The sequence below is a fragment of the Corapipo altera genome, unplaced genomic scaffold (assembly GCF_003945725.1).
Source record: "Corapipo altera isolate COAL_440 unplaced genomic scaffold, ASM394572v1 61286, whole genome shotgun sequence".
NCBI lineage: Eukaryota > Metazoa > Chordata > Aves > Passeriformes > Pipridae > Corapipo > Corapipo altera.
In genome coordinates this window covers 3,421,961-3,435,188 of record NW_020884907.1, presented here as the reverse complement: position 1 = coordinate 3,435,188, position 13,228 = coordinate 3,421,961, and the positions used below count along the sequence as shown (strand labels likewise).

General features: G+C 36.0%; 1 protein-coding gene across 6 annotated transcripts in view; it reads left to right on the top strand.

The window, feature by feature from the left end:
* The window catches only part of CEP120 (centrosomal protein 120), a 63,669-nt gene that overhangs the window by 36,304 nt on the left and 14,137 nt on the right, over positions 1 to 13,228 (top strand). For 5 of the 6 annotated variants that reach the window (XM_027652569.1, XM_027652570.1, XM_027652568.1 and 2 more), the window contains one exon: positions 448 to 2,691. The exons of the other annotated variant lie outside the window; for it this stretch is intronic. In XM_027652569.1, the coding sequence (XP_027508370.1) occupies positions 448 to 688 (241 nt within the window). In that variant the 3' untranslated portion in view covers positions 689 to 2,691. Of the gene's footprint in view, positions 1 to 447; positions 2,692 to 13,228 lie in introns of those variants that run through there. 6 annotated transcript variants of the gene reach the window in all.

Below are 13,228 nucleotides of genomic sequence, written 5' to 3'. Positions count from 1 at the left end.
GTTTTACAGCACCAGGCTTTTTTCTACTTTAATCCTTCAGTTCTAAGTATAACTGCTGTGTTAAGAAAAGAACAAGACATGTACTGTTCTTATTTTGAATACGTTCAAATTCTAGATCTATCTGATGTTGTCCTCCAAAAACTGTCTGCACTAGTTTTGTTTGTTGAACCCTTTTAATTTGAGTACAGTTTGCATAAAGTAGAAGCTTTGATAACAAGTATCATAGTTACATATGCATATAGAAAAAGTTTTCTTAGATTTTAAGTATTATATTGAAATTTCTTTTACTTTGAGTTGTTTTCCCCAGAGAGAGAATAATTTGTTACATTTACAGATTTCTTTATTTTACTAAGTACTTCAGTAGATAAACTAAAGACTTAATATGAAGATAAACAGAGCGGATTTTAATGTCTCATTGTCCGATTCTTTTTATTTTATCAACATCAGGCTAAAGCAACAAGAAGAAGAGAGAAAGCAATTGCAAGATGCTAAAGATAATTCTGGTGGTCGAGTGGATGGTCTTCATTGTAGAAAACTAAATGAGAATACGGATGATTACCTCTCTCGTCTGATAGAAGAGAGGGATACCCTGTTGAGAACAGGAGTATATAACCATGAGGATCATATTGTAAGTGAACTTGATCGTCAAATCAGAGAAGCTATTGCAAAAAGGAACATCACTATTTAAAAGCGTACAAGAAGCTGTTAAAAAGAGCCAAAATCTGAATAGAGTGATTTCTATAACCCTATACGACTTTGCAAAATATGTGATGTCATGCTTTGTTTTGCACACTATAGCCAGCTCTCTTTGAAGTCAGTGTAAATATTTGCAACATGTCAAGTTAAGCACAGTTGTAAGTTTTATGGTGGCAATGACTGGTTTATAATGTTTTTGTACTCATATGTATGTATATATATGTGTGTGTGTAAATATATTTATCTTGTGTACTTTCTTCTGAAATGTTTACTACCTCTTTTTGCATAACCCTGACTAGGTTTATTTGTAATATTTTTAATATTCATTTTAAGAGGTTTTTGGTCAATGTTGTCTTTATTTCTTTCAATTTTTAAAAATCTCTTCAGCTGTACTAGGGAAAAGTGACATTAGCTGCTTTTCCTGACAAAGCTCTTAATTCTGAACTGAATTGCAGCACTGACCAAATGTTACTTTTTTTTACTAAATGCACGGTAATCAATTTTGGCTTCTCTAACTGTAGTTAACACAACTAAGTTCTGTGGTAAACAAGAGACGAGGTTTTGAGTGTGTATGTGTGAGGGGGAATCAAACCTTATGGAACTGTAGCTGAACCAGTTATTAACTAGCCTGATTGTACAGGTAAAATCCCTTGGTTGCCCTGGGAGTTTTGCACATGGACCAGTAAGGGTGAATCCAGGGTGAACCCAGGAGAGTAAAGACCGTATTCAGAAGTGTATTTGCATTCTTACATTGATCCCTAATGAGGAAAATTGATTGAAGCAACAATTCAGTGAATTTATACGCTTTAAATCCTGAACACAAACATAAAAAGCTCTTGATTTAAGTAAAGCTGGTTTTTTCAATCAAGATGAAGTTTGAAGTTACTTAACATGTGTTTCAAAGCATGTTATCTCATTACCACTTAAATTGTAAATAAAACTTTGTTTGATTGTGGAAGTATGAACAGGGTGCAGAACAGAAATCCACAATTAGTGTTAGTTTGCACATAATCACAATTGAAAAAGTTTTGGTTTCCAGCCTTCATTCTGTTTCTGTCATATTTATGGGGATCTACCTGACATTAACTTACGACGCTGTCCTTTCAATAGGCATTTTTGTCTGTCCTGCACTCACAAGTGTTTCCATTTGAATGTTAAGTACAAAAATTGTCTTAGGATTTGTAACTTTTAAAGTGAACAAAGATACCAATGAAAAAATTATTGGTTTGGGTTTTTTACCTAAAATCAGTGAAGTTTCATAGACGTGGTTGAATACATTTGATGTTCCTGTTTTGTATTAATTATAAATTGTATTAATTTGTATTAATTATAAAAGTTATAATTAATACAAAATATACAAATTAATTTTGTATTAATTATAAAATGGGGGGAGGGGTGTATCTTATCTGACGTTACCTCTAAATGCATTGGTTTTCCTCCTTTTTACCATGGATGTATCTCCTGTTTAAATAAACTATTAATTTAGACTCTTTAGAAAACTTAAAAACAAGCTGTAAAAAAACATGGAGATCTTATTAACTGAGGAATACTTGAATACTTATCAATACTAGACTTTGTAAGAAATGCTTTTGTAATACTTTGCACACTTTACTGTATTTTTCAAAGTAGTGTACTTAGAGATCCCTCTCCACTAGCTAAGAAAATATCACATCCTTAAATCCCATAGAGATCCACGAAATATAATTTTACAATATTTTTTTCATCATGGCTGTGTCATATCACTGATACATGATTATATGCAATTACTGACCCAGGAAGCTTCTATCTTGACAGAAAAACTTGTTTGTGCTGTTTTTCTTCAAATGCTTGCACACTTGTGTAGTTTCTTTTCCAAACACTGGAGGGTGCCTGAGACTTAAATATTACAAAGGCAGTGTTGACTAAATTTCATAGCTGGTCATTTTTTTTTGGACTGGTGTTCTATGACTTTTCAAGTGTATTGTTTTATTAAATAAAATTTGATTTTTAAGTATATATTAAGGACTTTGTATTTATTTTTTAGCTATGTATTTGAATGAAAAATTTTGTTTACTATTTCCAATAATATGACAGTCTTTAGTGCTTGAATCCATAAAATAATGAAGCTGGTAATCAAAGTTAATTTCATCTCTGTGACATGTAAAAAAAAAAAGCAGTCATGTTGCTATTGGTTTTAAAAAGGAAGTTGGGTGAGTTTTCTCTCTAGTAAATCAAAGTATTGTGTAAAAATAAATCACAGAATATTTATTTTTGAAAATCATGTATAAATCTGATAATTTGAACTATTTGGGTCCACTTAGCCATATGAAAGATCAATGTGTAAAGCATGAGTTTTGTGATTATTAAAAAAACTTACTTAGCATAAAATTTATTTAACATTTTCATTTCGTTATAAAGTCCTTACTCTTAGTGTTCATTGTTTGTGTTAGAATATGGAAATGTATTAGAGTGAGGATATTCTAAGCTTGATATTTCAATTTAATTTTTTCCAGCACAATTTGTCTATATGCTTTAGACTGAAGTACTCCAGAAATTATATACATATTTGTAGTAGATATGGATCATATAAGCTCAAACATGAGCTCAATATTACTCTTCTTTAAAGAAAATTTTTATGTTGGGTTCCATTTGCTTTTTTAGTATCTCAAAGCCATTTTAAAGGTTATAGTTATTCAGTGGAGAGACCAAATACCATTTTAAAATATCTTAAGATTTTTATCTTAATTTCTCTTCTTTGCAAAAGAAATGTCATTTGAAACAGATGCACGAGATAAGGAACTCAATTTACCCAGCATAAAAAAACTGCTGGAAATGAGACCTGTGTTTACAGGTTCAGTCCTGGTTCCATACACTGGAGAAAATGTGGTGGGAAGAGGAGCAGCGCATAGACCCTCCTGGAATTCTGGCAAACTCCTATTGCTATTATTGTGCCCAGATTTCACTAGGCAAGTTGATGGAATTATTTCAATACAAGTGCTCTTACCAGTATGTTTCTGTGAACCCAAATGGGAGAGAGTGAGGGAGTGGGGTGGCTGTTATATGTCAATTCCACGTCAAATCATTTCCAGCTTTCGTCTGCCTTAGGATTTGGGTCCAGAACTCACAGTTCACTTGGAATAAAGAAACTTTGGATTGGACAAATAGAGGATATAATCAATCTTTCAGAGGAAAAGCATTAGTCCACCTGAAAGTGAGGACACTTAGAAATACTGTTGTTTTTTCCTGATAATGTTCAGACAGAGGATCACCTCCTGAGTTGATATGTGCTAATTTTTCTGCCAGTGCTGGGGATTTGCTATTACTAATTTTTGCTACCAAAGAATTGCCTCAAATTACTTATTAGAGGTTTAAATGTAAGGCAGGAAACCCTGGATGTAGTCTGTTTGTACATCTTGATATGGAGCATTAGCTGAGATTTTGAGAACTCTTGAAACAGACCTTTTTCCCTTGATGATTGTTAGGCTGTTTAACAGAAAATTGTGTCTAAATTCTGATTTGTATATTAAAGCAGTGGAATGTGTTATGGAAAAAAAAGACAAATCATTTTGAAAATAAGGTGGCATTGTTTTACTTTGAATCTGAATTAAAGTATATAGTTACGCTATGGATCTTTATAGCACATTGTTCTTTTGGAGTGAATCTATAACCACTGTTTCTATAATATCTTAGCAGTGATCTGATACTTTTAACACTAATACACTTTCAACACTGCTGTTGCGTACAAGAAGCATTGTTATATCTGGCACTGAGCTTTCAAGTGTTCAATCTGTAGTTCTCCTTCACTGCAGTTTAAATGCTTCTCCCTCCATCCACCAAGATAAACCTTAATGCACAACTAAAAACAGAAGTCCTTTATCATATCTTTTAAGTGCTACTGAAGTATTTATGCCAGTTAATACATATTTACACAATTATTTATTTTGCTACTACTGTGCCTAAATGATCATGACCTGTGTCAAGGCTTGGATGGGAAGCACTAGTCTCACTATTGTTAAAGACAGAGCTGTAGAAAAGCGGCTGCATACTTAGATCTCATTTCATTTGTTTCTCCAGGGGGTTGTATTAGTAGTGTTTTCATTAGAAATGTTTTTACAGATGTCGGCTATCCAGATATGAAGTCTCTGTGGTGGAGAAGCAGTCAGGAGTTTGGCATTCAGAACAGAAAGGAAAAAAAAATTATCTTTGAGGGACTAATTTATAGAAAAATAATTTACTGACTTTCTGATGTATAAATGTACAGTAACCCCATGGCAGCTTTAATGCAGAATAATTGAATTCTTGCAAGTACAGTTATTTTCTATTCTTAACTTGAAGAAATGCTACAGCCTGTCATTCCCTGTCACTGAAGACTAAAATAGTCCCCATTAATAATGCTTCTGGAAAAGTGAGGTCTCTTACTCTGTAAACCAGTACTCTTTTTTCCAAGTGAAATACTTGTGGTAATTCAACAGCATTTTAAGCGATGTATGTGTTGCTACAAAAAAGTTTCTTTCTAACAACATACATAGAGAATAGATGGTTAGGGAGATGTTTAGTGTTACTGACTATTTGAGCAAAAGGTTTTAATACAGTTGCTGAGACATAACTGCATTGACAAGAAAATATGACATCAAAATTTAGGGTGGGTTTACTGGAAGAGACAGAGTCTAGCTGGATAGTCCACAGCCCAGTACTGTTTCAGCAGTTATCATACATTGCTCATAGCTGTAAATGTACCATGAAAAAAACTGTGAACATTTGAAAATTATGATTTACTATGACTATCGTATGTTTTGTTTTACAAATGCAAATGTAAATAGGGCAGCAAGATTAAATTACTTGGTTTTGAGTTGAGCAGGCAATCAAACTAATTTTTTTTTTGTAAAATTTAGGCTTAAGAGGTAGTGGTAAGTCTACAACATTTTTGTATTTGTTTAATAGTTTAACATAAAGTGAGGGTATTTTTATGTTTTGCATTTCACATCTGGAGGTACAGAAAATAATTTTATTGATCTCATGTTAAGAGATGTTCCTTGACACCAAACCATCAGTATGTTTGCCTGAAAAGGCTATTTTTGGCAACAAGATTAATATGGTAATAAAATAGGTCATCCAGATCAGGGCTGAAAAGCACCATGAGCTACTATTTGCTTTATAATTAGCTGCGCAAGCAGCGAAGGTTGAGTCTCATTTGTGTCAGACATGAAGGCGACATGATGCTTCTCATCAAAATAAATAAGACAATTTAGTTAGTAGTTTGTTCTTAGAGCCAACACTGTGGGTGTGCTTTCATGAGTACCAATGCATATTTGGTGTAAACCATAGAGCCTACCTGCTGCTCCAGGAATCATCCAGGTGATGCATAGGATCTGTTTGGCCTAGATAATGTTTTTGATGCTTCTATAACAATAATGTTTTTTACTGCAGTTTTTACAAATATGGACACAGTGATGTCTTAAATACCCTAACTTACTGGTTTATCCTGCCTCTTCTGACAATAATGCAATTGGACTGAATGAATGGGGCTAATAATCCAAAATAAATTACAAAAGCAAGAAAGAACACACCAGAACCCTAAGGAATTGTTAGGTGTATGCCCATAAGAGGGCAGTGCTATTTGCGGAAAAACTTGCACACCTCAGCAACATGATTATGTGTCTCTAAAGTGAGTTTTACCTGTCCCAACATCTTGCAGAGCAGATGGGCTTTTTTTTTTTTTTTGATTCCCCGGCTGTATCGTCTTATTGCATATAGACAGCACATCATAAAAACCATCCTGAAGTTTTACCTGAGAATAGAAATTTTTATGTTACTGATCCCATTTCATTTACTTATATCATCATCAATGCAGTTGGCTTGTAAAAGCCTGACTAGAAATAGGTAGGCTGAGCAGGAGGACATTTTAAAAGGCTTTATCTCGAACATTGTGTAAGGGAAAAGCAATGCTTTGCCATTCTGGCCAACAGCTTGTGTTGCAGTACTTTCTGCAACATAGCAAAATCTCTCCTGTATCACTCATGAAGGTGATCCCACTGGTAGGCTGAGGATTGGACACAAAGTCTATGGCTTCTCTGCCCATCTTGGTTGTAGGGGTGTTGAGTGATCTTGAGCAGGGCTCTAGGCCTTTCCTTCCTATCAGCAAAATGAGAATAATGTGGGAAAAGCTTTTCTGTGTAACTGGTTTGCAAACTGCTGTTCGCAATCTTTGCTGGTTGCAGTTGCCTTAATGCCCTAAAAGGGGTAGATAGATTCTTCAGCAAATGAGTACAAGCTATTTACTTTGCTCTTTTATAGTAGATAAATCAATATTTCATTCCTCTGCCTAATTACCAATTCATCTGAAAGCTTTAAAAAAGAACAAAAAAATACTTCAATCCTTATGTATAACTCTAATTTCTAGGGAAGTTAAGGGAGTCTAAGCTGCAGCCTTCCAAGAAAGGCTAAGTTAATCTTGTTAAGAGATTAATTAAATAAAGTCCTTCAGTGAGGGCAGGAAAAAAGGCAAAGTATCTAAAATCTTAGGCCTGCCCCGAAGAAGACTTTTTGTAGTATGGGACAATACTACTTATTCTTCTTCCTCTCTTGGCAAGATGAAGGTGATTCCTCATTATACTGATGCTTTGATGAATATCTAGTTAATTCTTGGTTATTACAGCTGTATGGAAAAGAAAAGGTCAACCATTTTTTGCCATATGCCGTCTATTGAGTAAATAAGTAATTACGAGGGGTTTAGTGAAAACTTTTATAGGAAAATCATTTCATGACTTATTAGTATTGAAATACTAATAAAAGCAAATCCCTATTATCCTAACAAACATTACAGATACTGTTGGAAATGAGTCTTGAAGGTGGGGGGAGGCCAACTCTTATCAAAGTAACTCTCAGATGATGTGAAACCCACCCTGCCGAGCAGGGTACCTGCACCCACATACCAAACATGACTGTGCCCATGAGCTGGTCACAATTCTCCACCCAGGTCTGGAGGTCAGTACAAAAACTCAGGGACTGCTGGGACACAGAGGGCATTGAGAAGTGAAGGAGGCAACTTTACATCCCTGCGCTTGCACTCACAAGCAAAAGGCTATTGCTGCTGCTCACAAAACCTAAACCTTTCCCTGGATAACAAGAAATCTCCGGGTTTTTTGCTATATCAGACTTTAGCCCTTCTATTTTTTTTTTCTCCTTTTCCTGTTATCACATATACACATGATGATGAGAATAGCAGATTTCCCCAGCAAACAAATAAATTGAAGTGCTTTGTTTACAATAAATAATAAAAAAGTTTGGTACTTAAACATGCAGAGAAATGTGCTACTTTATATACCTTGTATTGAAAGCAATCTTGATCTAATAATCTTTTTTTGAAAAGTAGCATCTACAGAAAGTGTTTGTTTGCTTTTTTTAAGATAATTTTTATTCTTACTCAAGCAATCTTTCAGAAAGACCTCAGGATTTTAGTGAATTTTCTTTTTTGCTTATTGAATTAAGTCATTCGCATCATCTGCACCATTATTCCTGGATGTATCCTACCACTATAAAGTGAAGTATCTTAGCTAAAATAAATGCTTGTAGAATAACAACACAGAAAAAAAACAATAGAAAGAAAGAAAGAAATAGAAAAGCTTGCTCATGTGTTTATTTTGATTGCTTCTTGTTTTACCACTCAAGTTTCAGCTAAAAATGCATTTTATGCTTTATGGAATGCAATCTTTTACAGAGCATGGACAACATGCTAACTTGTGTACCACAAAATAACAAGCTTGTATGAGTACAGGTAGGGCTGCTGTTTATACTGCCAGATTCAAACTTTTAGTTAGATAATTTTTGGCAGTGAAAGTGCCTAGTCTGTTACTTACACACTAGTTAATCCTGACTTAGAAAAAAATGGTAGTCCATTTAGGGCCTTTAAAATCTTAGCTTAACTTTTATACCATGGTAAGAGATTATTTAGAGTGTGTCACATTAAAGACTATAATTCTTAAAATCTTTCCCCTGTTGTAGGCATTAGATATTTAAATGCTAACACTTTTTTTACACAAAAAATTAAGAATGAATACTGAACCAAACTACAAAGCAAATTTTAGCGGTCTTAGCTTAAAATTTGTTCTATTTAAGCTCACAAAAGAAGAGAAAGCAGGTATTTAATGTTGTCTACTTTTTTAACAGAGGAACAAGGGCTGCAATGAAGAATAGCAGTATGAAGTAAATAGACTTCCCTATGCAGTTTAAACATATATATATATATATTTAAACATGCTGATGAAGGAAGAAACATAGTAAACAGAGTCGACATGGGTTTTTAGTTGGGGTTTTTTAAGGCAGAGAAACTTACCTTATCTCACAGTGCTATCCTCATTTTCTCAGAGCGTAGAGCAGTATTTCAATGGCTTGGGAGCCAGATTACATAGTGTACATTTTAGTAAGAAACAAAATTCTCTTTGGGGACACAACAGGCAACATGTAACCTGGTTCACAGTATCTTCCATTTCTAATTCTCTTTTCCTTAGAAAAAGCAACAACAACAAGCAAACAAAAAAACCCAACCAAACAAAATTCCACCGTCATTTGGCGGTTTCCTCATAGAGATTTCTTAAATCCTGCATTTATTCATCTAAGTCGTATAAATACATATTTTTAAAATGTCATAACCTTGACTCCCTTTTCTAACTCCATTTTTATTATCACAGTATCTATTTTAATGGCTATTAAGCTACAATGTCCGTACCTTATCTTTGTCAGTTAATGTATCTAATTCCACCATCCCAGAGGGAATAAACCTGAAGCTAAAGCCTGCAATATATTAAAGAATCAAGAACGCTTATGCAGAACAAACAGAGGATTTAGCTTGGATAAACAGCAGAGAGCTCAGTGTCTTTTATGTCCAGAGCTCAGGACTGGATGAAGAAAATGACTATAAATCATCCCTGTGAAACAACATAACATAGATGTTGTATGTTTATTTAAAACTTTATACAATCATTTATCTGGGCTATAGCTCAGTTTCAAAAAGTGGTCTGCTGTAATGAGGTACTGAGACTAGCAGTGATCAAGAGGAAAATGATATATGGTCTTCAACCAGAATTTGCTTATGGGAAGAATGGAAAGCACTTAAGCAGACACCAAGTATCTATAGCCAGTAGATCAAGCGGGAGGATAATGCAACAGTAACAAAAACTTTGATAAATTTTTTCCTGTTTCTCTTCAAAATATCACATTTCTTATAATGTGACATTGTTTTGAGAGCTAAGCAGACAGCAATTTATGCCTTAATTTTCACACTTGAATAAAGACTGATTTGTTGTGATTGTTCAAGGTATAACATGTTGCTTTACCAGACTTAAATTACAAAAGAACAGGCTAAATCTTTGTCTGGGCTTGCATTCCAGGGAGAAACACTTTTTAAAATATGCTACTGGGGGGGAGGGGGAGTCTCACTTACAGCAAGCACTCCTGTGATTTCATGACTAGTAATTGCTAATTTTTTTACTGTGGAAAACTGAAGAGCCACTGATGATACAGTTACTACCTAAAGGAGACAGGCAAAAAATATGATGCAACTTTTACTGCAGAGGCAGCTTTTTTCCCCACAACCACTTTGCACCCTTGAGTGTTACAGAGGAGAGCCTAAAGTGTCCCAGATGTCACTGTTTGGCTACAGGGTTGCCCAAGCACCCATCAGGTGCCAGGACATCCCAAACTACAAATGTGCATAGCCTGGACTGATTCAATTGTTGTGTAGGCACACTCTTGCACACAGCAATTCCCAAGGTGGTACTTTTTACCTTTCATTTCAGTGTTCCAGCAGCTCTTCCTCAGTGGAAATGCATTCTGTGACACAGGACATCTTACGCAATGCTTGGCAAACTGTCTTTCACAATGGCAGCTTCTGCTGCGGCTGCAGTCACCATCCCTCTCCCTAGGTGCTGCATGCAAAGGTTTTCAAATATACCTGACAAATCTCCTTCATTCTGAAGGGGATTTTAGGCCCCAAACTCTATAATTTTTCATTGCTTCCAGAGCTGATCTGGTGCAATTTAAAGTCTGCTCTTGGTTACCAAATTAATGTTAATTTAAGTTCTCTCTGTTATCAAACTAATGTTAATTTAAGATGCTGTTACTCTAGCGGTATTATTTGATTTTGCAGGACAAGAAATGTGTTAGTAGTTAAAGAATTAACCATCAAAGAAATAGCAAATTGAGTCATACCATTTACACCTAAATTTTTTATTTATTTATTTTGTGACTCATGAAGATGAGAGTCTGTAGAGATGCACTTGACTGAAGCACTGTATCTCCTGACAAGAATATCAGAGGTGAAACCTTTCTGTCTCTGTTTCCCCTCCACAGTTGACAGCACCCAGTAAAACAGTGCCATAAAGAGCACAGGCTCATAAATACTTCTATGCCTATGCAGCTCCGGATGTTTTCAAGCAAATTTATTTATTGTGTCAATAACGATAAAAAAAAAAGATTACTTATTCAATAATTCATGATGGTTTCAGAGCTGCTGGAGGCTAATACGACTCACTTTACTTTAGATAACTTATAAATGTAGATTATTTTTATGACAGACTGAAATTATTTTTGGGTGAATATTTATTTGAGCTTTAATTTTCTTATTAACCCAACATGTACTAGAAAAGAAGATTATGATCCTACTGTCTTTCTCCTGCTGCTCCCCCAGATGCAAGTAACAATATCTCTGAGAAGAGTTTTGTGGAAGCAAGGTCTTGAAAGTTCCTCTATGCCATCAACACCAGAGCAAACTCCTGTCACTTTTTTTTGGTAGCTGAAAACATTTTGTATTTCAAGTATCTGAGTGTAAACAAACATCTCTAGAAGATATAGGGAGGGCTGAGTCCATGCTCTCCCTATGGGACCTGCTGCCCAAACCCCACACTTGCTCTTGCACAATGCAGCCCAGGTGCCCAGGACAGCCCTGGCACAACTGGGTCATTCCTTGTGGCTAAGACACATGAGGGATGGCAAGGGGCAGCTGGGAGACAAAATGATGTGTCAGGTGCTGTGGAGTGCTAGACACTGCCACCATCAGACCCCTCCAAACTTCATCCTCATTGGATGATGGTCTGATCCTGGTCTGCCCTTTGCCTGCACAAACTGAAACCAAAATTACTTCAATAATCTTAAAAATAGTTTAAATTACCTCTGGAGTTTCCCCATTCAGAGTAAGGAAAAGCTGAAATATCTTCTGGAGAGCAGAAGGGGCAGAAGGCAGCAGGAGAAGGAGGGATCTCTTCATGCAAAAATTTAATCCTTGTTCCTAAAGCAGGCTGATTTCCTTTTCTGTTTTTCTAGATGAAATATCAAATTCAAGATATTCTGTTAAGCATGTATCTACATCCCAATAATCACAACATCTTAAGTGAGTGCTGTTGTGATGGTGTTTGAACTGTCTGAAGAAAGCATTTATTGTACACACAGGAAAACATACCGGGAGCAAGTTTAGGATGGCTTTTCTAGCTAGCTGTTGTTCAAAGTTAAATTTTACAAGCTAATCGATTTTGAATTTACTAACAATGTCTTTGTGTTGAACAGGATGCATATAGTCTATGCTTCTTCAATATGAAATTGCTTTATTAGTTTAATTTTGCACATGCAAAAGATATGCAACCCCGGGAATCCATAAATACAGGCACAGTTAAAAAAAAAAGCTTTGCTCTTAACACCAATAAAAACCAGGAAGAAATATTTTAAAACTACAACTCTGTACAAATATGCAAGAAATCCACATGGAACCTGGTTGGAGCCAGTTTCTGGGCAGAGAAGAGTGACAGAGAAGTGTGCCCGGGGTATGCACCCTTGGCCAGAGTCGGGGTTGTCCCCAGGTGGCAGAGCTGCCACATCTAGTCCCGGGGCCCTGCAGAGCATGTGGCTAAGGACTGCCAAGGGCACCCTCCCTCCCTGCATCCACAGGGCCACCCTGAGGGCTTTCCTCCCCAGCCTGTCACACTCCTCGCCCTGGAGCCCTGGCTCCCTGCGCCAGCACGGACAGAGAGCACCCTCTCTCTTTAATCGCTTAAGAAGTTACTTATGATATGCAACTAAATATTTAGTTGTGCAGAGGACAGCTTGTCACAGACAGCTTTGTTGCTAATGTATACAAATGCTGGTATGGCACTGGCTTCCTCCCTGCATACACAGAGCTACACACACTGACCACAGCCTAAATAACCTGATTTATTTGTTTCAGTTGTTTGATAAGTGCATCATACCTCAAACCCTACGAAACCACTTTAAGAGGATTATAAGTTTTATGATGTGAAAAGATTACCCTGAGTGTGCTGAGCAAAGTTTATATTCAGAGACTGTGCAGGAGGTGAGGTATTCACAGAGGCTGGGGAAAGAGGGCTTGATAGATCAAAAAGGGATTTTCTTTGTTGCTGTACCTCGTGTTGGATTTTTTTCTTTCTCTTTTCTTCCATTACAAGAATGGCCCCAGAGAGCCACCAAATTGCTAACCTTGTGACAGTCTTCTCTCTTGCACTCAGCAATGGAAATTTCAGGATCCGCGCTTTTTTAAAAATGAGGAACC